Source organism: Dasypus novemcinctus, chromosome 12 (genome assembly GCF_030445035.2).
Source record: "Dasypus novemcinctus isolate mDasNov1 chromosome 12, mDasNov1.1.hap2, whole genome shotgun sequence".
Classification (NCBI taxonomy): domain Eukaryota; kingdom Metazoa; phylum Chordata; class Mammalia; order Cingulata; family Dasypodidae; genus Dasypus; species Dasypus novemcinctus.
The window spans coordinates 89,423,275-89,446,142 of record NC_080684.1 but is presented as its reverse complement, the minus strand read 5'-3'; the positions used below and the strand labels follow the sequence as shown (position 1 = coordinate 89,446,142).

Genomic DNA, 22,868 nt, shown 5'->3' with positions numbered 1-22,868 from the left:
AATAGAGTCTCATTGTGTACTGCACAAAATGCTTCAGAATTCAGGCTTTAGGTTTACTTAACCAATGAGAAGGTGAAAACAACAACAATACAGAATTCGGAAGGGCTTTTTGGACTTTGATAGGGATATTGTAGGAGGCTCTTGGGAACACTAAGCTGTCATGAACAGCCAAATCTCAACACACTGATCAAAGGATTCCTTGTTATCCTCCTTTTCATGTTATAAATTCTCCCACAGGTTAGTCTTTCTGCTACTGTGCAGACATCAGAATCCAGGTTTGAGGAACGTAAACATGGCTAAGTCACAGTCCCTGTCCTCAACGAGCTTCCTGTCTAATGGGCGAGACAGACAAGGAAACAGGCGGTCCCCCGAGGGCCAGGAGCACGCCCTCAGCCTCTGTGTCTCACTCCCTCTGTGCCCTCGGGCCAGTTATTTAGCCATTCTGTGCCTTGGTGTCTTTATTTGTAAAACTGGGATAATAATAGTTCTCACCTCTGGGTTGTTCTAAGGATTCAATCAGTCAAGTATCTGCTGCTGCTATCGTCATGATGCCGATTATTATTCCAGAAGCAGATGAAGTGTGCTGTGGTGCTGTGGCACCTCAGTAGTCCTCAAGGAGAAATGGCATCGAGCCATTTTTCTGCCTCTCCTTCAGTCTATAAATATTTGAGTTACTACCATTTGCCTCAAGGAGTGGAAGGTTTTAGCAGAATCTCAGGTTACTCTAAGTTAGGTTCTAAATTCCTTATCCAAACTGAAAGCTGTGTCTAGTCAAGATTACCTTTGAAAAATCCCCTTGGAAGGCACTACACTGATGCCTGTGCTGTCTCTCGGTAAGTTCAACGCCACCAATTTTGCCTCCAGTTTTGGAACATGTTCTGTTTCTTTGCAGGGGCACCAGATGAAATGCTTGGCTTGTATTTACTAGCCACGTTGTAAAATTTGTGTATTTTTATACATTAGGATCACACTCAAAAAAGTGAGATACCCTGTGAAAGGCACATTGGAACTGGACCCTACTGGGAAAACAGCAGGCTCGTGTCTCTACGTACTTGGGTGAACACACATCTGAGTCAAAGGGAAGGGAAACCACCAGACCTGGAAGTGGCTAGTTACTCTTCTTATTTATTTAAATGAGCAAATGCAATTGGATTCACTTCCAGATGAGGAAGTGAACAGGGTATAAAGAAGCTTAAGACATTCTCCCTGCCCTTGGGGAGCCTCCAGTCTAGCTGGGAAGTGAACCACAAATGCACGAAGAGTTAAGGCAGCATGACACCGCTTGTTCCTCCAAATCAGTTTGGAGGACATACGTGCTCCCTGATTATAACTGACTTAATTATAATTAAGTGTTTATGGGTTCCCGGCACTGTTAGTGCATTTTTAATCCTCACAACTTTTCAGGTGCTTTTATTATTATTTCCATTTTTCGCAAGAGTAAAAGGAGGCACGGGAAGGTGATGTCTTTTGGTCCCTCGGGCACTCAGTCCGCAGCACCCTCTCCCCTGACCGCTGTCGTCTTCTGCCCTTACAGTGGGGCATGCGGGGTCTGTTCAGGCTTCGGAGTGAGGCACTGAATGAACTTTAAACTGTGTGTACAAAATCTAAAGAGCTGGAGGGAAATTAGGGGGATGCTCTGAGAATATAGACTGAAGTGGGACTGAAGAGAGAGGGGAGGAAGTGGGGAGTCATGAATGAGAACCACAGAAGAAGATTGAAAAGATGACTGGATTAGATTTTAAAAGGCCTTAACATGATATATGTGAAAAATTGGTAATATTTCATTGGGAGTTTCTTTGGGTGTCAGCCTGGCACATTTCATTTATAAAAATGTAAGGAGATTGGCACTAATGTTTTCTTGTTTCTAGAAACGAAATAGTGGGGAGGAACAAAATCCAAACACAAAATGAAAGTGTTTTGCCCCTCATTTAATGTTGCTTTATGTTTTCTTATAAACATCTTGTAGGGACATCGATGGCGTGTTGCAGCGAGCAAATAATACAGAGTATGGTTTGGCCTCGGGGGTGTTTACAAAAGACATAAATAAAGCTATGTATGTGAGTGAAAAACTGGAGGCGGGAACTGTTTTTATTAACACATACAACAAGACAGATGTGGCAGCCCCGTTTGGAGGAGTTAAACAGTCTGGCTTTGGAAAAGACTTAGGTATGGCTTTTTTCCCCACTGCATGTTCCCTTTGTTGCCACATCACAGAAAAGTCTGCTTTATGTTTCATGTAAAACTCATATATTAGCTTGAAGGGCATTTCCTTCATGGCAGTTAGCAATGCTGAGAGTTGGATCTGGATTTTACAAGGACAGTAATTGAAACGAATGTTAAACATTTTTATTGCGCCTAATATACATGCTGAAAAGTACATAAATTGTGTGGAAAAGCATTCCTTTTTTAAAAGGAGAAGATAAACTTTGAAAGGAAAAAGAAAAGAAAACCTCTGATAATAAATGTTAGGTAAAATATGTTTGTTTTTTAAACTGCCATTCAGCATGCTCTTGATTTAGCTTTCTTGGAATTCAAGAAAGGAAACCAAAAAAGGAGAATGGGTGGAAGGCAATAACCAGCTAGCTCTAGGAATAAATGCTGTCTCTGAGCTACCTGGCAGTCATTCAGAGTCAACACTGCAACTAGCAATATTTGCTGGGAATCTAGACACTCTAATTTAGAGTTTGTAAAAAGCTCAAAATGTAGTTCACGGTTGCCAGTGACACTAGCACCTTCCAAGTAGTTGCTTACTTGGAACACTAAATACATGCCAGACCTTGTTCCAAGCACTTTTTTATATGAACACAAGAAAACCTTACAGCAGCCCTGTGAGACAGGTACATTTAGTATCCTTATTTTACAGATAAGAGAAACGGGGCACAGAGAGGTTTAGTAACTGCCCAAAGTCACACAGCCAGTTATTATCAGTGAGAATTCAAAGCCAGGCATTCTGGCTGTGGAACCCAGGCTCTTATACCCCACAGTCAGTCTGGCAAGTTGTTTATGATTTACTTGAAATTACAGTCTGCTAATATAAGTTTGGTTCATCTGGGTTATTTTAATTATTTAATTTTTTTGTTTTTACATTTTCTCTTTTCTGATAACTTTCGGCAATGTAGTTGCAGCAATAAAAGTAACTCTTAAATTCCACTGGGTTGAAGGTGAAGGCGTTTTTTCCATGTCTTCATTCTGGCTTTCTGGATCCCTGGATGGAAAACGCAGTAGGAGACTTTCTTAAGGCACTCATTGTTATAACATGAAACAACCACATTCTCCTTGTCCTCTGAAAGAGGTTGTCAACCAGCTTCAGGTCTATGTTTTATTATAAAACACTAGGGTTTGCCTGATAGTTTCTTCCTCTCCAAATTTTAAAAACCCTTAGCTCAGTGGGGTCTCAATTGGATTAGAATCACCTGGGAGCTTTAAAAAAATGATCAAGATGCTGACTTGATTGGTCTCAGGTATGACGGTGGGAGCAGGAGTTTTAAAATCTCCCCAGGTGATTCTAAAGTAGGGACAAAGTTTAGAACCCTTGGATTAGCTAATTCAATATTCATAATCTCATCCTCAGTTTCACCTGTGGTTGTCACGCCCCATCCAGACTTAACTGAGAGGCTGTGGTTTAACAAGGGTCCCAGGTGATGGGCGTGAACTCTGAAGTTTGAAAAGCACTGGCCTGGGCCACATTTATCTGCGTAGGGACCTATGGTCCTACAGCTGTGTCCCAGGTTCTGGTGACATCACATGCACCCCAGAACCTGGTCCATCAATTGCTCTTCTCTTCCCTAGGTGAGGAAGCTCTAAACGAATACCTCAAGACCAAGACGGTGACGCTGGAATATTAGAGCAATGTCATCATCAGGAAACCCTTGGCAGACGGCACTGCTCCTGAACCCTCGACACATTTAAGAAGTCTGCGTGTCCTGTAGAAGGAGCTAGCAGTCAGGAGCCAAAAAATACTCATATATACTATCAAGGTCAGGCTACGTTGTCTACGCATTTACACACGTGCCTGAGTCTTTTCTAATATACCTTTTTTTTCTAATACACCTTTTATACTTTAAAATGATTTGTAGTTATTGGATTTCTACTGTTGTATATTATACATATTTCTAAAACACCAAACTGCTTTTGTTCCCACCAAGATTAACCTAGCCATGATTGTGTATCTTGAAAATACTGATATGCAGTTATAATACATAAGGTGCATTTATTAGAACAGTTACATAATGCATAGAGATTTTAACCTCAGAGCCATATTTATGGGGTTATTAAAAAGATTTTCTATTATTTCACACTTGAGAAACAATATCTCCTGTAAGGAATGTGAAGGTCGTTTATTTATTCAATATTTGGAAATAAGATACATCTTTGTACCTTTGCTATTCTAATTGCAAATAGACTGTAATGGGCGACCAACCCACAAACATTTCTTGAATACCTGTTAGGTACAAGGTACTGTACTGTATTCTGAGGAATATGCAATTTTAATGGTATGATCTCTGATTCCAAATAGTTAAATCCTAGTAAATTCTCCAGTAAATACTGAAATAGTGGAAAGTTGATGGCCTTTGAAGGCTGACTTCGGTTCATAGCATACCATATTACTATCTACGTGACTTTTTTTGCAACTTCTTTGATCCTCAGCTTTCTTTGTGTAAAATGAAGATAGTATTAATAATAACTTCCTCAGAAGAGTTATTATGAGAATTTGGTGCAATAATATAAGCACAATGCTTTGCAGTTTTGCTCTTGGCCAATACTCACTAGAAATTAACGACAATAGAAGTTAACTGTTTCCCCCATTACTGTTTAAAAATTGAGATAAAGTAATTAACCAGTTGAATTAATTCATTTCCTCACCACCCTTTTGAGTAAACATCTGTTCCTGGAATAATTTTCTCACCCTCGGCTCTTGTGTAGTCCTGGATACAGCAGCACTGGAAAATGCCATGCAATGAAAACCGGCAGTAGTGAAAGGAGAAGGGCTACTTTTCTTTCTGTAGCTTACTTGTCCCCCATAGGACATCCTGTTGTCCACTTTCTACCTAGCCAGTGGTTCTGCTGCTCACTGGCCATGTGATCTTGGGAAATTAGTCTCAGAGCCTGGGTTTGGCATCTATCAAATGGGGATAAAATCCTTACACCATAAGGTGCTGTAAAGATTCAATAAGATATATACATAACGCTTAAAGTGTTGGAACACAGAAATGGCTCAAGAAATGGAAGCCATTAAAACTGATGGACGGTTGACTCGTATAGTTTCCCTTGGTCAGGTGAACGTAGTTATGTGCTAAACAAAGGTGGTTCCCAATGCGTGAATCAATGACGCCTTTGAAGGATGGTCAGAACAATTATAAATTTAAAGTAAAATTTCAGAACGCATTTTTATTTCTTGGGCTTTCAAGAAGTCCTTAGGGAGTACTTGTTACTCAGCAGACCCAATGTCACCAGGAGGGGAATGTAGGGAATTAATAATAAACAATAACAGAGCAACAAAATCAGAGGAAGAAAACATTCAAAGGAAAGAATACTAGATACGATCCTGGCATGATCAAAAGAACAGAATGTGCCTGTAGCATTTTTTGTTATACCATCAGAGCTTGGCACAGCTGAAATTCTAAATTGGAATGAATATCCTCTAGGCCCAAATTGACAGTTTATATTTGAATAAAGTAACAAAGGTCTTATTAGAAGAGAACCACTTTTAAAGAAAGTGTTTTAACGGATTCCATGTGATTTAAAATACCACTTTGCTAAATATTTTGATGGTAGATGGACTAGCAGACAAAAACATGCCTGTTCTTCTGGTCTGATTTTACCCTCTAACATTAATCTCAGTAGCAGTGTGTTTAATTCTTTGGGCCACAAGCCTCTTTGAGAACCCGATGAAAGCTATGGACCTCTCCTGCTCCACACTTCTACCCCCAACACTCGCATGCACTCACATAGTAGCTTCAAGGGATTCACGGACATCCTGAAGCCCGTGCTTGGGTCCCAGGTTAAGAACTCCTTTATAGCAAGTTTTGTAAAGTTTGTATTGGCTTGAGTTTTCATATCTGACTGCTGATCAGACTCAAAGGCTCTGGAGGGTTTTTTAAAAACTGCCAAGTGAATTTGAATGGGAACATGATACAAAACCTGCTAGGTGATTTAATTAACACGGTAGGTAATAAAATGAGCACTGTCCTTCAGATTGCTGAGTTTCTGCTAAACTCAAATTAAGGCTGAGAGCTGATTATCAACTGGATTGGGGAGATGTAGACACTTCAAGCAATTCTATATTCCTTAAAATTCCCAGTCCCCTTTTGCTCAAACCCCATTCCTTGCCTTTCCTACCTGCCAGCAGCGTTGTCTTCCTCTACACTCCCACTTGCCTCAAGTAACCACCTAGTACTGGAGCTGTTTGCCTAACTAGGTATGAGCACTCTGCTCCTACCCATGATTAAGAAAAAGAAACAGGATGATTTATTGAGGGCATCTGGTGTGCCAGACACTATGCTAAGCAGTTTTAAAATGTTCTTATTTAATCTTCACAACCCCACCAGAAAAAGAAATTGAGGTGCTCTTAGTACCTGCACCACCAACATCCGAGTCAAACCATACAGTCTCTTATCTAGGTTATTGCCGATGTCTCCCAACTGGTTTTCTGGATTCCTCCCTTGTGTGGCTCTGTTCTAAGCTTAAGTCAGATCATGTCCCCTCTCTGCTCAAAATCCAACAATGGCTTAGAACAAAGACCAGTATACTTCCTGTGCCTCAAAGTCCTGTGTGATCTTGCTTTTGGCTACCTCTGACCTCATCCCCTGTCCTTCTCCCTTTGCATTCTGCTTTAGTCACCCTGGCTGTCTTGTTGTTCCTCAAATGTACCAAGCATGCTCCTACCTCAGGGCCTCTGCACTTACTGGTGTACCTCCCAGTGGTGTGCTGGCAGACAGTTAGAAGCACCTCTCTTGAGGTGGAGGTAGGGGAATTGGATTTGTAGCATTTGATGATCCTGGCTTGATTCAGAGCATGTGCGAATTCTCTTATCAAGGCTGATTCCAAGGTCTCACCTCGACTTCATGGACTGGTGAATTGGGAAAGAATGGGTGTGATTGGAGCCAGTGCAACCTGGCACCTGCACACCACTGCTTCTTCCTGAAACTCTGTCCTCACATACAGCCTCCCAGCTGGCTGCCCCACTGCCTCAGGTCTCTCCTCAAATATCAAGTCATGAGAGACACGTTCCCTGACTATCCTTTCTAACATACCTCGCCTGCCCTGTCATTATTTCCCTTATCCCATGCTATCTTGACAACATTCATTTCCTGATGTATTAGGTATTTCCCATCAATCTCTCCCCATTAGAATGTAAGTTCCACGAACAGGGGCTTATTTTGTTCTATGATGTACAGTGCCTAATATGGTGCCTGATACATGAGAGGAGCTCAATAAATACTTGTTTTCAAATGAAGTTGCGTATCCTGCGTCAAATCACACAGCTAGGAAGTGGTAGGACAGATATTCAAGCAACAAAGCTCATGGTCATAACCAGGTTGGCAGTTTTTATTCCTAGTGCCTCAATCAAGGCCTAGGTCCACTCACTAAATATTTTGTCAAACTAAAAACCGAGTAGAATGAGCATGAGATATGTTGGAGAAGGGGGATTTCCAATGTTATAATTAAATAATACCAGAGTGGATTTTTAATACTACTTATGTAAAAATATATGCAAAAATAGGAAGACTCAACCATAATCTCTACATAACCACAGGTGATATTTGAGATTGTTCCAGGCACTTTCTATGAATACATACTTAATGCTGTACCTAGTTTTATCTGTTTTTTTCAATTAATGTATCATGAGCATCTTGCTCTGACAATAAGCATACTCTGTATATTATCAGTGGCTTTTATCCCATTAAATGGTTGTACCAGTTTACTCAACTTCTTCCCTATTATTGGACATTTAGATATGCTTTTTGCGATTTCAAATATGGCAATAAAAAATTTGTGAACAAAGTCATTCTTATTATTAGGATAAATGCCTAGAAGTGGAATTCCTGGGTCAAAGGTTTTACCCCTCTAGAATCTCACCAAATAGTCTCACCAAATCTTTGCCATCATAGTGTATGATTTTTTTTTTTCAGGTACCCGGGCCTGGGGATTGAACCTGGGGCCTCGTATATGGGAAACTGACGCTCAACCACTGAGCCACATCAGCTCCCCTGAGTTGGTTTATTCCTTTTGCTAGTTGCTTTGTTTTTTCATTGTTTAGAAGGCACTGGGAACCAAAACTGGGACCTCCATGTGGGAAGCAGGCACACAACTGTTTGAGCCACATCCACTCCCTGATTTTTACAGCAAAATAGCACCTCCTTACATTTACTAAGTACTATTCTAAGCACTTGATATGTATTGACTGGTTAATTTCTCACAAAAACCCTGTAACAGAGAGATTATCTCCATTTTACAGGTAGAGAAACTGAGAAAAGTGGCTGGGCTGGGATTCTAATCCAGACTTCAGTGCCTGTGCCCATGGCACATTGTCTAGGTCACGATGGCCAGTTGTGGCTACCTAAGCTTAAACCTTAGCTCTATCACATACTTACTGTGAGAACTTAGGAAATTTGCTTAGCAGCTCCATGCTAATAAAATGGATATAAGCAGAATATCTCATAAGGTTATATTTTGTTTTTTCTAACAATAAAATTTGTTGTACCACAAAACAAAAAGTCCAGCAATAGTGCAGTCTACTGGGTCATTTGAAGCAAGGACTCAATGAAATTCTTTGCTCCTCACTGCTTTCCTTGGTGTGCTGACTTTACCTTCACGCTGGCCACTAGCTGGCTGCATGAGTTTGGGAATCATAGTCAGGGTAAGATAGCCAATCCAGTCCTTTCTCCCCACCCCCACCCCCACCCCCCAAAAAAACCCATCTCTTCATGTTCCTTTTATGGAATGAAAAATTCCTTCCTCAAGGTCTAACAGACTGTCCTGCGGCCCCACTGGGAAGGTTTGGGTCACATGCCCTATTCCTAAACCAATCACTGGCAAGAATTTTCCATGAATGGACTGTCAACCACAAAGACTACATCAAAGTAGGAAAAGTCTATCAGTCAAATTTATCCTGTCTTTTTCTTCAGGATTGTGAACTGATTTTTAAAGCTGAATTACTTTCATTGACATGAAAAGAGAAAGAGTCAGTTTGAAGAACATTTTATGGTGTATTTCAACTGAGTGAAAGGCACTATGCTAGGCACTGTAGGAAATACAAATGAAAGTAAGACAACCTTTTTCTTGACTTTTTAAACCATAGTAGTGGATACAGGCACAATAATACAAGCTACTCTGCAAGGCAGTTTTTTAGAAGTACCATATTTGATGAACAATTAAAATATTACAAGCATAGATGAAAGATTCATCCAGAATAAAATTTTGCTTAAAGACCATTATACCTAGTTTTCTGATAATGTAACTGTCATAAAGCCATAGAAAAATGAAACCCCACATGTCTGAAGAGAGTATTTCATCAATTGTAGCAGGAACAGGACCAGATGGCTGCCATCAGCTTACACCTTGCTATCAGTCAGAGCAAGACCAGAGACGGAGCACCCAAAGCACAACAGTGGCTTACACTGTAACAGCCTATACAGTAAACTGCTTAAAAACAAAAACAAAATTTAATTAAGGTGCTACATAAAGTGCACAGATGTTAAATTAAACAAACAGCTTGATGAATTTTTACGTATGTATGAGTGGTGGCAACTCTTAAATGTAAAATACGGACTGTGTGACATGCAGAAAGTACTCAGTTTAAGGACTACCTATTGTTTCATCTACCAATTTGGTGAAAAATATCACTTTGGTCTCATTTGCATTTCTTTGATAAATGCTCAGTGACCTTTTCGCTATTGATATATTAGTCCTTTTTTACTAATTTATAAGCACACTTTATATATTGATATTCACTGTTATATAGTACCAGCTTATCCCTTGCCTTTCCCAAGCTTGTCCCTTGCCTTTTAGTTTTCCTTACCATCCAGTAGTTTTTAATTTTTATGTGGTCAAAATTTTCTCATCTTTTCCTTAGTGATTTCAGGCTTTGATATTATGCTTTTTAAAAAGACTTTCTAGATTCCATTATTAAATATTCATCCATATTTTATTTTGGAACTCTTAGAACTATTTTTTGCATTTAAGTCTTTAGCCCATATAGAATTTATTTTGGCATAGAGTACAAGGCTAGACCCTAACCTTGTTTCAAATAGTTAGCCAATCCTGATACTGTATATTGAATAATTGAGGTACTGTACACTTATATATATAAAATTTTATTTTTCTTAATTTTTCTGTGTCACAAGAATGCCCAGAAAACCTGAATTTAGTTGACGCCCTTAATTTACAGGAAGCCTAACTGCATACACATGAACTAGCCATGGCAGAAGATAAATATTAAAATCTTTACATACTACTATCTATTTCTAGACTAGTCTCTTTAATTTTTAACTCAGTCTATTTCTACATGGATATTCAGTAATTCTGTTTAGTTAGCTTTATATCCCCCTGCCTGAAGCAATCTACCATGGTTAAAATGCCCTGCATACCCTCATACTCTTAGACATTATTTATTCACATTATTCAGTGCCTACTGTGTCATACACCATGCACCAGACAAATGCAATTCTTCCCACAACGTAGCATAATATGCAGTCGGTGGCAATCTTTAAATATTTATATCAATAACCCACCACAGTTGTGTTGGGTGCTACAAATTATAGTACAATCCCCTTTCCAGCTGAGAAATTTTGTTTCCAGATCTGTTCATCTTCAAATATTTTGTGAGTCACAGCCCAAGACAGCTGGCAGTTAGTGGTTCAGTTACAATTTCCTATGAGAAAAGCCAAAGAAGACCTTGGAATTATCTTCATAGTATTTATAAAATGCCACAGGCTAATGTGAGTAGTAAGAAAGAACTGGATTTAAAAAGCAGCTTAAAGCATTAGACGACAAAGTCGAATCAGTTCAACAGACTGGAAGTAGTCATTTAAATTCTCAGATGGATTTCTTGAATAAAAACCAGGATGGCAGATGAGATCCCAAACAAGTGTAATAGATCAAGAATGAGACAGAAAGGTGACTTCCACTTAGGACCATTTGACCTTTGAAAGGAAAACAAGCAATTGCCTTTCTCTGTACCATGCCTCCTACTTCTACGAGTGTCTTTTCTGCATTTAGTAGGTTTCAAACTGTGGGCAATTGTGTGAAACAATTTTAATAACTCAGACAAAAAAGTGTTGCTTTATGAAAAAAGAAAGAAAAAAAAAGAAAAAGATAAAAAACATTCCTAGCCAGTAAATTCTACATGCATGCCACAGCTGCGAAGTCACTGGCAATGATCAAATCAAAGGGTACTGGTTTCCCAGGCTCAAACTGGAAAGGAATTTATTTATTTTTTTAATGTAAAGAGCTATGCCTGAGGATAAATATAAATAATTTTTCTTTATAAAATTTTTTTCCTTAAAAAAAATTTCTCCCTCCTTGAACCCACTCTGTTGACTAAAAAGTTTGACTTTATAGTAATAACCTAAAAAAAAAAAATGAGGTTGTTTTATCTAAGACAATTTAAAACGAAAACAAGATGCCAACAAGTTCACGCATCACCATGCACAAAGTTAAGCTTTCTAAATGTTAAATCTCTTTAGCATGAGACAAAGATAAGTCTAACCCTGGAAGATCCCCAAATGCTTTGTATCCAACTCCTTAAAAGCCAGCTTTTGTTTCTCTGAGAAACAAAATGTATCCCATATGACATAAAAGCACCAGAGAGACCAGAAATACAAAAAACCAGTGAACCATATTCTTTTTCATAGAATTAGCAAGCATATATCACCTATTTCTTTTCAGATCATTTATTTCACTATTTCTTTTTTTTCACTTGCAGGACCATCCAAAACTTCTATCTTGCCTTTTCCGCCTTCTGAATTAGGAAGCTTAATGTTATCTATGTTGACTTCACAAGGAATGCTCTCATCTTCATCTTCAGATTCGGAACTGTCCTCTGAACTGTCTTGTAGACTCTCCTCTGAACTGTCCTCTTCTTTTGGGTCAGACTGATTCATCTCAAATAAGGCCACATCCTGCAAAAAGCACCCAGGTAGGAATTTATTTCAGGTAATTCCCTAGCTATGTTATAATAAAAGAACACTGGGCACAACCCACATTCAGCACAAATACTACGCACAATGAGTAAGAGAAATGTTTTCAATACAATATGGCACTTTTGTTCTTTTAGTTGCCAGGGTCGACCATAATGATTCGCATTTACTACACGCTTAAAAAGTCTCTTACAACCTAATTCTACATACTCTGAACACATTCAACATCATTCAACAAATAGTAACATGAGCCAAGCACCATACCAGATGCTACAGATGCTAGAGACTCAACAACAAGAAACCCTTGCCTTTACAGAACTTATATTTTTGAGGAGGGCTTGGCAAACTTACAGCCTGCAGGCAAAATCTGCTGCCTGTTTTTGTTCAGCTCATGAGCTAAGAATGGCTTTTACATTTTTTTAATGACTGAAAAAAAAAGAATATTTCGTAAAATGTGAAAATTATTTAAGTACAGTGTCCAAACATAAAGTTTAAGCCTTGCTTATTCATTTACATACGGTCACCTGCTGCAGTCACACTACAATAGAGTTGAGTAGCTGCAACACTGTACAGCCCACAGAGCCTCAAGTATTGAGTGTGTGACCCCTCACAGAAAATGTTTGCTGAACTCTGCTCGAGTGGGTAAAGGACAGTAAACAAATACATATTAAAACATACTGTCAGGTAGTGAAAATAAAGAAAACTAAGCAGAGTAAGACAATAAGGTCATTAGGAAAGGCCTCTTGATGAGGGGACAAGTGAATAATAATCAAGAGAGTCAAATGTAGAAAACTAGGGAGGAGCATTCTACAAAGGGAACCATAAGGGAGAAGGCCTGGAACAAGGCAGCTGGTAGCCTGAGTGTAGTAAACGAAGGGGACACATAGGTCAGATAGAGATAGGGGCTGGATCCCATAGGCCCTTGAAGGGCTCCGAATTTAATAGAAATGTGATGGAAGCACCATGGTTCCCAAACCATGCCACACATACTGTGAAGAACAACCTCTAGGGAGGAAAGAGTGGAAGCCGGGAGACCTGTTAGGAAATCACTGCAACAATCCAACAGAGACACCAAAATTACTTGCATCACAGACGGCAGCAGTGGTGGTCAGAGTGATTGGATCTGGGATATTCTGAAGAGAGAGCTGACCAGATCTGCTAATGAATTGGATATTATTATTAACAATGGTGTCAGCCCTATTAAGATACGAATGTTAGAATGGGAATTCCAATGTAAAAACAAGATGCGTATAAATCGAGAGAGAATTTCAGACAAGGCTTACATTGTCAGCCATTCTGTTAAATGCATGATGTATTTTAGCATACTCAAATCAGATTATGATGACCTCTTTCGGGCCTTGGATGGGAAACAAAGATCCAGTTAGAACATTTAGTAAATGAATGCTTCAAAAATAACAAATGTAGTATTTGACTTTAAGCAGCTTCCTCTGACTCTATGCTACTGAACTTCACCCAGGGAATGTTACTGATCTATAAGGCCTTGTTCATAAAATAATTAAGTACCTGTGAAGTATTGGAAGCATGAGCTGACTTTCCAAGAAGGAAAATAACATTTGGAATTAAATGATCAAGTTTTCTCTCTCTTTTTTAAGTGACCATGCACACTGGTAATTTTACTTTATGAAATGAAACCAAAGCAGTTACCATTTGTATAACTTTTCCAAGAGTCCCATCAACATTTTCAATATCAAAACGACCAGGTGGTGCAGTTGCCATTTCTTTTCTCAGCCTTTCATTTGCCTGGGCCATCTGTGGGAGAAAGGTCTGTACTTGGTCCAATACTAAGAAGAAAAATATATAGTATATCAAGATTTATGTTAGTATTTGGTCAAACATCAAATTCTAAAATCTAGGATATCCTGTAAAACACTTCAGAATTTAATAACAATAAATCTTTCAAATCTTTCAAGTTTAAAAACCTCCATCATTCTCTTCTGAATTCTTTTTTTTTTTAAATCAATTTAGTGCTTTTTTTTAAAGATTTATTTTATTTATTTCTCTTTATTTCCCTCTCCCCCTGCCCCACTCTCTGTGTCCATTCGCTGTGTGTTTTTCTGCAGCCACTTGCATTATTTGGTGACACTGGGAAACTGAGTCTCTTTTTTGTTGTATCACCTTGCTGCATCAGCTCTTCCATGTGTGTGGCGCCACTCCAGGGTGGGCTGCGCATTTTTCACATGGGTGGCTCTCCTTACAGGGCACACTCCTTGCATGTGGGGCCCTCTACGTGGGAGCGCCCCTGCATGGCACAGCACTCCTTGTGCACAGCAGCACTGCGCATGGGCCAGCTTACCACACAGGTCAGGAGGTCCTGGGGATTGAACCCTGGACCCCCCATATGGTAGACAGCCGCTCTATCAGTTGAGCCATGTCCACTTCCCTCTTCTGAATTCTTAAAGCAGTATAGGACTATACAATTCAACAATTATTTCTCAAAAACCATTTTTTTAGGAGGTACCAGGGATTGAACCCAGGATCTTGCACATGGGAAGCAGGTGCTCAGTCACTTAGCTATAAATATCCCCCAATGAGAGTTGTTTTTTTTGGGTTTTTTTGGCTGGTTGTTTTGTTTGTTTTAGGAGGTACCGGGAGATTGACCCTGGGACCTTGTACATGGGAAGCAGGCACTCAACCACTTGAGCTACATCTGCTCCCCTCAAATGTTTTGTGTTTCTCATATAGCCCCAGATATGATTTCTAGAAAGCTGTCATTTAACAAATAGTAACTGAATAAGGAGGCAGTAAGACTTAATGATTAAGTGCAGCAAGCTCTGGGGTAAGACTGTGGAGGTTATTAATAGAATCCCACTTCTACTGCTTACTGTCTGTATTACCGTAGGCAAGTTCATTAAGTAGTGGTTGTTTCTGCCTGGCCCAACATCTGTTCCCTTTTCTTCTAAGAACATAATCCTAACTTTCTTTTTAGACTTCTGCCAATCACTCTTATTCCCCACCCATGCATGCCTCCATATTCCACACCCTTGGTCCCCCCTTATTTGGTCCAGTGGCACACAGTGGTAGAACTGGGCCAATGAGAAATCAACCTAGGCCTTTTGTTTAAACTGTTGAGAAAGAGGATCCATCTTTCTGCTGGCTTCCTGTACTGTAGCATCTAAGCCTGGAGCTGCTGATAAACTGGCCACCTTGTCATACCTCAGGGAAGAGCCAGCTCTGGGTTATGACAACACACAGCAAGCCTAAGTGATACTGATATTGAGCACCTGGATCCAGTGTCCTTGTTCATTGTTGTTGTTTTTAATTCTCTTCCAATAAGATGACTCAATCTAATTTCTTTTGTTTTGCTTAAGGCCCCCTGAGCTGGCTTTCAGTCACTTGCAGCCAAAGGAGTCCAGACATTTAAAACTCTAAACTTCAGTTAACTCATCTATATAACAAGGGTGATAAACTGCCAGGCAATATGCAAATTACAGAGGACTCAATGAACAAATAATATTTAATTTCCTTCTCTCTCCAAAGAGACCCAGCACATAGCTATGCAAGTATCGGACTCTCAAAACTTGCTAATTCACTAATGCGGCTACTCAATAGATGACTAAAATATCCAGAATAAGGAATAAGAAAAGAAAATGGTGATAAAGGCCAAGCAAATGAAGGTACCTTGGGTTGTAAAACAGGGCTACTGGAAGAATTAAATGAGACCATGTACATACAAAGCCCTAAACAATGTCTAACACATACTAAGCAGTGAATAAGTGTTAGCGCCTATTCTTCTTCAGGTACACAGAAAGAAATTACTGGTAAAAAGCAAGATAATTCCATGTCTGTGGATTTAAATCTATGTTATAACCACATCAGAGAATCAGTTCAGATCTTACTTAGCATTTGTTTGTTTTGTTTTGAGGTACCAGGGCCGGAGATTGAACCCAGGACCCTCATATGTGGGAAGCCAGTTCTCGACCACTGAGTCACACTGGCTCCCGAGTTGGTTTTTTTGTTTTGTGCTTTTTAAATTATTGTTTTATTATTAAGTTATTTCTACCAATTCTAATTTGTCCTGGGCCAATTTTTACAGTTTTCAGTATTAATAACAAATGCTTTAGGGGGTATTTTATTTACAATATATTTTACCATAGAGTTTTGACTGTTAGTAGTACCTATTCAGGTTAAAACAGGTACATAAAAACACACACCAGAATCTCCTCACCATTGGGTTAAACCTAAGCAAATTTAGCTATATAGGCTTAGAAAAAGAGAAAGAAATAATTTTTAAAAGTGAAGGTAGTTCCATTTCCAGCCATGACTTACTCTCCCAAATTAAAACAACTAGAAAACTGGACAAAAGAAATAAAACAATGTTTTCAGACACTGGACAACAGGCAGCCCATGAGAGAACAGAAACGAATGAGGTGAGCCCTATAATTGTGCCACTTATGCACTAGTGAGTTTCCAAACATCGAACTTTTAGAGATGGACACTACCATCTATCAACCTAGAATTCTAACCCTCGCAAAACTCTCTCTCAATAAACAAAGATAATTAAAGGCTCTTTCACACATAAAAACATGCTTAACCAAAGGCTTGTCCACAAATGTTCATAACAAACTTATTCATAATAGCAAAACCGATGTAAATTACAACTCAATAAAACTCTTTTTAAAAATAATATTAAAAAATAGATTTTCTGCGGAGTGGGTATAGCTCAGTGGTTGAGCACCTGCTTCACATGTACCAGGTCCGGGGTTCACTCTGTGTACCTTCTTTAAAAAAAAAAGAAAAAGAAAACTGATTTTCAACAGGTGACAAGCAAACTTCAATAGCGGAATCGATCATCTTTTCAACGGATGTTCTGATAGACTTCTTTCAGTCAAGATGGAGTAACAAGGATGAGATTTACCTTTTTGACTGAAACCAACAAATCAGGGAGGCGGGAGGGGGATGAAACCATTTTCAGACATTGGACACCAGGAAGCACATGACAATGTTCCTGAGAGACAACAAAAAATGAGGTGACCCCCATGACTACCCCCAGCTTACTGTCTGGAGAGTTTCTGGGCCACGGTGCAAGGAGTGGAAACAGAGGCAAAGCTCAGCGGTCTCCATGCGTTGAATAGAAAGAACTGGGTATCTGGGGAGGCCAAGTTGACTAGAATTCACAGGGCTGAATAGGGGAGAGGAGATGGCTGCACAGATAAAGAGCACAAAGAGCTGCCAAGGGTTCCCCACAAGTCTTCAGCTAAGTACTCATCAGTGCATGCATACAAGGAAACTCCCAGTGCCAGGGAAAGAACCACTTGAAAGTAGCAGAGAGAACCATCCCTGGAGCTCACAAAAGACCAGGAAGAGCTTGTGTCAACACCAAAAATTTGTAATTCACAGGACATTAGGTAGTGTACTCAGAAGGGTATTGCCTCAGTCTTGGGCAAAAATTAGCCTCAGGCTAAAGGATGTTCCAGTCCCACCTAACGAAGCTTGAAAGGATCAGTAAGTTCCAAGTAACTTAACTGTAACTAAAACAAAGCTCAAAAATATCTGAATACAAAGATGTCCACAGCATACTGTAAGGTAAAACTCACAATGTCTGGAATCCAAAAAAAAAAGTATAAGGCATGCAAAGAAGCAGAAAAGTTTAACCCATAATGGTAAAAAAAAATTAATCCAAAGAAACAAACCCAACAATGTCCTAGATGATAAAATTATCAATAAGGACATTAAAACTGTTATTATATGTATATTCCATATATTCAAGATCATAGAAGAAACACTGAGCATGTTAACTAGAGGTATGGAAGATATGAAAAAGAACCAATTGTACATCTAGAGATGAAAACCAAAATATAAGACATGAAAAATACATTGGATAGAATTAACACCAGATTAGACAATACAGAAAAAAGATTAACAAATTTGAGGACATGGCAATAGAAAGCATACAAAATGAAACTAAGAGGAAAAAAGAAAAAAAAAAAGAACTGGGTCATCAGTGCATCCTGGGCAAAATGGTGGGTAATTTATGATCTGAAGGAAAGGAGCGAGAAGGGGACAGGAAAAATATACTCAAGAAACAATGGCCAAACATTTCCCAAATTTGATGAAAACTACAAAATCCACAGATCCAAGATCAATGATCCCAAGCTCAATAATCACAAAACTACACCAAGGAATTGGTGAAAACCTGCAATTAAAAAATCTTAAAAGCAGTGACAGGAAAAAAGAAACATTACATACAGTTCAACAAAGATAAGACAGCAAACTTTTCATCAGAAACAATGCAAGTTCTCCTCAGAGTACCCGTGATTTCTTAGTTTATAGATGCAATAACCTCATAAATTATTTACAATGTGGTCACTGAATTCTTAGCTTTATCTCTTTTTATTATGTTAACACATGATATAAAATTTGCCATTTTAACCATTTTTAAGTGCACAATTCTGTGTTACTGCCACCACCGTCAATTACTAAAATGTTTATCACTCAAAACTGAAACTCTTCACCCTTTAAGCAAAACCTCTCATTCCCCTTTCCCATGCCTCTGGTAACCTGTCTCTATGAATGTTCTTATTCTAGATATTTCACATTATTTGCAGTCATATAAAACATGGCTTTATGTATCTGGCTTATTCAATTAGCATAATGTTTTCAAGGTTCACCCATATTATAGCATGTATCAAAACTTTATTTCTTCTTATGGCTGAATAATATTCCATTGTATGGACACACCACATTTTGCTTACTTATTTAAGTAACTATCCAATATAATGGGATGTGGTGGTATTTTTCCATGTGTGCATTAAATCTGGGGCCCAGTAACTTCTAAAAAAATTTCCTATGATGAATAACAAAAATTGTTTTTGACTTCCAAATATTTATACCATTTTTTCCATAAGGAGTTTTTCAGGAAAATCTTACCCTCTTAAGGCAGGACAATAAAGTAATAAATTCGATCCTTGTGTACTGACTTTACAACATAAATCCCAAGTTAGGTAAAACTTGTTCCATTGGAATTTCTATGGCTTGATATTTGACCATGAAGGCAGCAAATGTCCCATCAAGTAAGAGCTTATTAGACAAAATTTGGCATCAGAGAGGGTTCCTGAAAGAGAGGAAGAGTCGGGGAGAGAGGGGTACTTACAGGGACTCCTGCCTACCCGAACTGTTTGAAGAGTAGAGTTCTTTTTGGACGAGTTGATGAGCAACCTGTCCAATATACCTGAAATATAAACACACACACAGTATGGCATTATAATGGGGGCCTGTCAGCAAACCTCCTGTGACGAATCTCAAGTCTTGCTTATTCTGCATTCCCTAAAATGTTTTTTTTTTAAAAAGAGGCACTCCAAATTTTCTTATACCTTCATTACCATTTTAGTTCTTTATAAGCATCCATCACCTCTCTCTTTTATGCTGTCGCATACATCTCTGTATCTCCAATGTTGAGTAATGTGCGAGAAACTACATCTTTCTGGATCAGAAATTCATCAGTGGAAAGGTGACACTCTATAAGGACAGCATGGAAGAAGGAGTACAGAGTACAATAACGAAGTGAAGCCAGAAAAGGTTGTGCTAGCTGTGCAATACTGGGAAATTACCTAACCTGTTTGAACATTAGTTACTACATTTGTGATGCCTGGTTAGTTCCCCTTCAGAGATATACCACCTAGACAAAGAAGCCCTTTGGGGAACTTCTGCCATCTCTCCCCACCACCTTTTCAGCCCCATCTCTCACTCCTCCTCAAATCACCCCAACTCTGCAGTCCATCAGACTCCAGAACAGGACTTGTCTTTCAAAACCCTCTTTCCAACAGGTGGATAATCTCTTCACTCAATGGTACCAAAATCCTGTTCAACCTGAAAGCAGGACTGGACAAACGAAAACAGTGAATGCTAACTACTTTAGGCCTAGCTCGTAGATTAGTGCTAAGAGCATGGAACCTGGAGTCAGACTGCTTGGATTCAAATCCAGTTTTGCTACTCTCCAGCCCAGTGATCTCCAGCAAGTAACTCATCTGTAGAATATACTATGCCTCAGTTGCCTCATCTATAAGATGGAAACAGTAACAGAACCTAGTTCATAGGATTGTTTTGAGGATTAAATTAGTTCCTGGTGCACAGTAAGCATCACACATAAGCTTGGGCTTTATTCTTATTACCCCCTGGAATACTCTGGGTTCCCCAGAACCTTTTCTTCAATCTAACATCTACTGACAATATGCCCAAACTCATATTTCCATTCTCCCTCTTCTCACAACTCTAAAAATAATACTGCCTCCGTTTTCCAAATATGAAAATTGAGGCCTAGAACTCGTAAATAACTTCCCTAAAATTCTCTAATTATTCGTGGAGTTGGGATTCAAACCCATGCTTTTTACTTCTGTATTATACTGCCTGAAATCCTATGTAGATTCCCTGAACTATAATAAATTCCAATCGTCTTCTACAAGAGAGTGGCACTAACAGGATGGTTCTGTATGTGAAGGGCGGAGTGGGAGGCTTGTAAACCATAATATATTCATTTGCCTTCCCCCATGAGCCAACTGCTTCAACCCAGACGGACGACCCTGAATTCATTCTTGGAGAACTTCAGGAACTTTCTAGTTTTGAGGGCTGGCGTGGGGGCTGGAGGTGCCTTTCTGCGGCGCTGGGCGGAGAGCAAACTTATTACCTTAAGAAATGTAAGAACCACCGCCCCGAGAAGCCTCCATGGCATGACCCCTGCGGCTCTAGGAGCCGGGCCGCCTGGCCATCCGGGCCGACACCCGCCCAGAGCACCCCTTGGGGGTCTGGAGGCCTGGGCAGGGAGCAACCGACCGGAGTTGCTCGGGCCGCGCACCCTCGGCTTGCACGTGCGCGCCCCAAGCCGCCGCCCGCCCTTCACCTCTGCCGCCGCCGCTCCCCGCCGTTAGCAGATCCTTGGACACCGAGACCCCGGCGCAGCTCCGGGTGGTCGGCGAACAGCTCGCGCTGCGCTCGTCGCACAACTCCATGCCTCTCTGGAGCCTCGGAACCCAGCCGGCCCAAGCCCGGATGCAGGAAAGAGGCTTGAGTAGGGGGCGGGGCCAGGGCCGTGATACGAGGGAACGCGTCCGTGGGCGGGGCAAGGGGCGGGGCAAGGGCGACACCTGGCAGAGCGACGAGGCTGCGCGGTAGCATCCGGGCACCTGCGCGAAAGCAGCGGTTTGGACTCTGGCCCCTGACCTCAGAGAAAAGAGCCGGCGGGCTCCATTTAGCTAAATGAAGACGAGAATTCGGACGTGAAAAGTGCGGCGTGGGGCTGTCTTCCTCTCCATTCTTTTAACGGTATTTGTTGACCACTTGCCCAGCAGAAGCAGAAATCTTGGACCATCCTTTTTCTGCTCGTTTCTGACGGAACTGAGGTTCCAGAGTCAGACAGATTTGGATTAAAATCCAGTCACAAATCGCTCATTACTAGCTGTGAGCCTCGGTTTCCTCTTCCGTAAAATCGGGATAATAATATCTACTTCACATAGATGTCATGGGAGGTGTAAAAAGAGTATTAGAATGTAATTGCAGCTGCATTATTGTTACCATCATCATCATTTAACATTATGTTATAACCAATTTATACGATTTAGGGCACAGAGACCCATGGGAGAAATGACAGTAGGCACTCAGGAGGAAAACACTGATTAACACATTTTTAAAAACGGATTTCACTCTCTTCATAGAAGAGAAGGTAAGGGACAGTTCCCTTTTTTCTTTGTATTTCCAGTACCTACCTTGGAATCGGGCACATGGTTAATGATTAATCTATATTTGATGACGGAATGAACAAGGAGAAATCTAACAATGAGTAATTGTTAATCAGCTGTTTAATCGATCAACTGACAAAACTGAAAGTCTTTTCCTCAGTAGACTGGAATTCTACTGAGACCTCTGGATAGGTCTAAAATCCTTGTGAACCCCACAGGTGCAGCACTGTACAAAACCAATGGGGTATTGCTGGTTTGTAATATTTATTTATTTTTTAAAGATTTTTTAAAATTTTCATTTATAAAGAAATGAAGTCTTGAAAATTTATCTAAGCTTTAATGTTAACTGGAAACAAAAGGAACAAATTAAAACCAAGGCAAGCAGAAGAAAGAAAATAATAAAGATAACGTAAATCCTGAAATAAATAAACACAATAGAAAAAAAAATCAATTAAACTGAAAGCTAGTTCTTTGGAAAAATAAATACAATTGATAAACTTCTATTCAGGAAAAAGAGAGAGAAAGGCAACTTGCCATTATCAGGAATGAAAGAAGAGCATTACTACTGATCCTACAGAACAAAAAATAATAAGGGGATTAGTAATGCAACTGGAAAAAGACCCTGACCAAAAGGGGGAAAGGGTAAAGACAAATGGGTTTAAATGACTAAGAGACTTCGAAGTGAGTTGGGAGGGCATGTTTCAGCAGGATCTCATTAACTGCCAAAGTAAATATTGCCTCAAATAGTGGGGCTCCTGAGGGCCCTGGAGACATCCAGACACATAGGCAGAGCAGACACAGCTCAGGAGTTTGGTGCCCTGCCAGTGGGCACTACTTGGGAATTTATGTCCCCCAGTGTGAGAGTTGGACTCTGTTGTGATTTCCCTACACAAGACTTTTCTGTCCCTTCTATTTGAAACTATAGTTAGTAATAGAGTTGATAGGTGTATGTACAAGAGACTTAAATCTTTGGGCTGTCCATGTGCCAGCTGGGCCCTGAATCTCAATAGAGTTACACCACCTACTCTCCAGTTCATCA

At 39.9% G+C, this 22,868-nt stretch overlaps 2 protein-coding genes across 2 annotated transcripts in view; one reads left to right on the top strand and one right to left on the bottom strand.

Annotated features, from left to right (window-relative positions):
- Nucleotides 1–8,004, top strand: part of ALDH1L2 (aldehyde dehydrogenase 1 family member L2) — a 63,609-nt gene extending 55,605 nt beyond the window's left edge. The window contains exons 22-23 of the mRNA XM_004446782.5: nucleotides 1,967–2,166; nucleotides 3,790–8,004. Coding sequence (XP_004446839.2) covers nucleotides 1,967–2,166; nucleotides 3,790–3,845 — 256 coding nt within the window. The 3' untranslated portion in view covers nucleotides 3,846–8,004. The remainder of the gene's footprint in view (nucleotides 1–1,966; nucleotides 2,167–3,789) is intronic.
- A 1,185-nt stretch (nucleotides 8,005–9,189) lies between these two features.
- NOPCHAP1 (NOP protein chaperone 1) lies at nucleotides 9,190–21,490 on the bottom strand. The gene is made up of 4 exons (XM_004446783.3): nucleotides 20,995–21,490; nucleotides 19,252–19,329; nucleotides 13,806–13,942; nucleotides 9,190–12,122 (listed from the first exon to the last, which is right to left on the bottom strand). The coding sequence occupies exons 1-4, from the start codon at nucleotides 21,101–21,103 to the stop codon at nucleotides 11,895–11,897; spliced, it is 552 nt and encodes a 183-aa protein (XP_004446840.1). The 5' UTR covers nucleotides 21,104–21,490; the 3' UTR covers nucleotides 9,190–11,894.
- Between the last annotated feature and the right edge of the window lie 1,378 nt (nucleotides 21,491–22,868).

Bases quoted from the DNA above. Each gene is read 5' to 3' on its own strand.
- NOPCHAP1 (XM_004446783.3), bottom strand. From the start codon at position 21,103: ATGGAGTTGTGCGACGAGCGCAGCGCGAGCTGTTCGCCGACCACCCGG. The intron at 19,330-20,994 runs GTGAAGGGCGGG...TTTATATTTCAG, and splicing joins GGGGAGCGGCGGCGGCAGAG to GTATATTGGACAGGTTGCTC. The intron at 13,943-19,251 runs GTAAGTACCCCT...TTTTCTTCTTAG, and splicing joins TCGGGTAGGCAGGAGTCCCT to TATTGGACCAAGTACAGACC.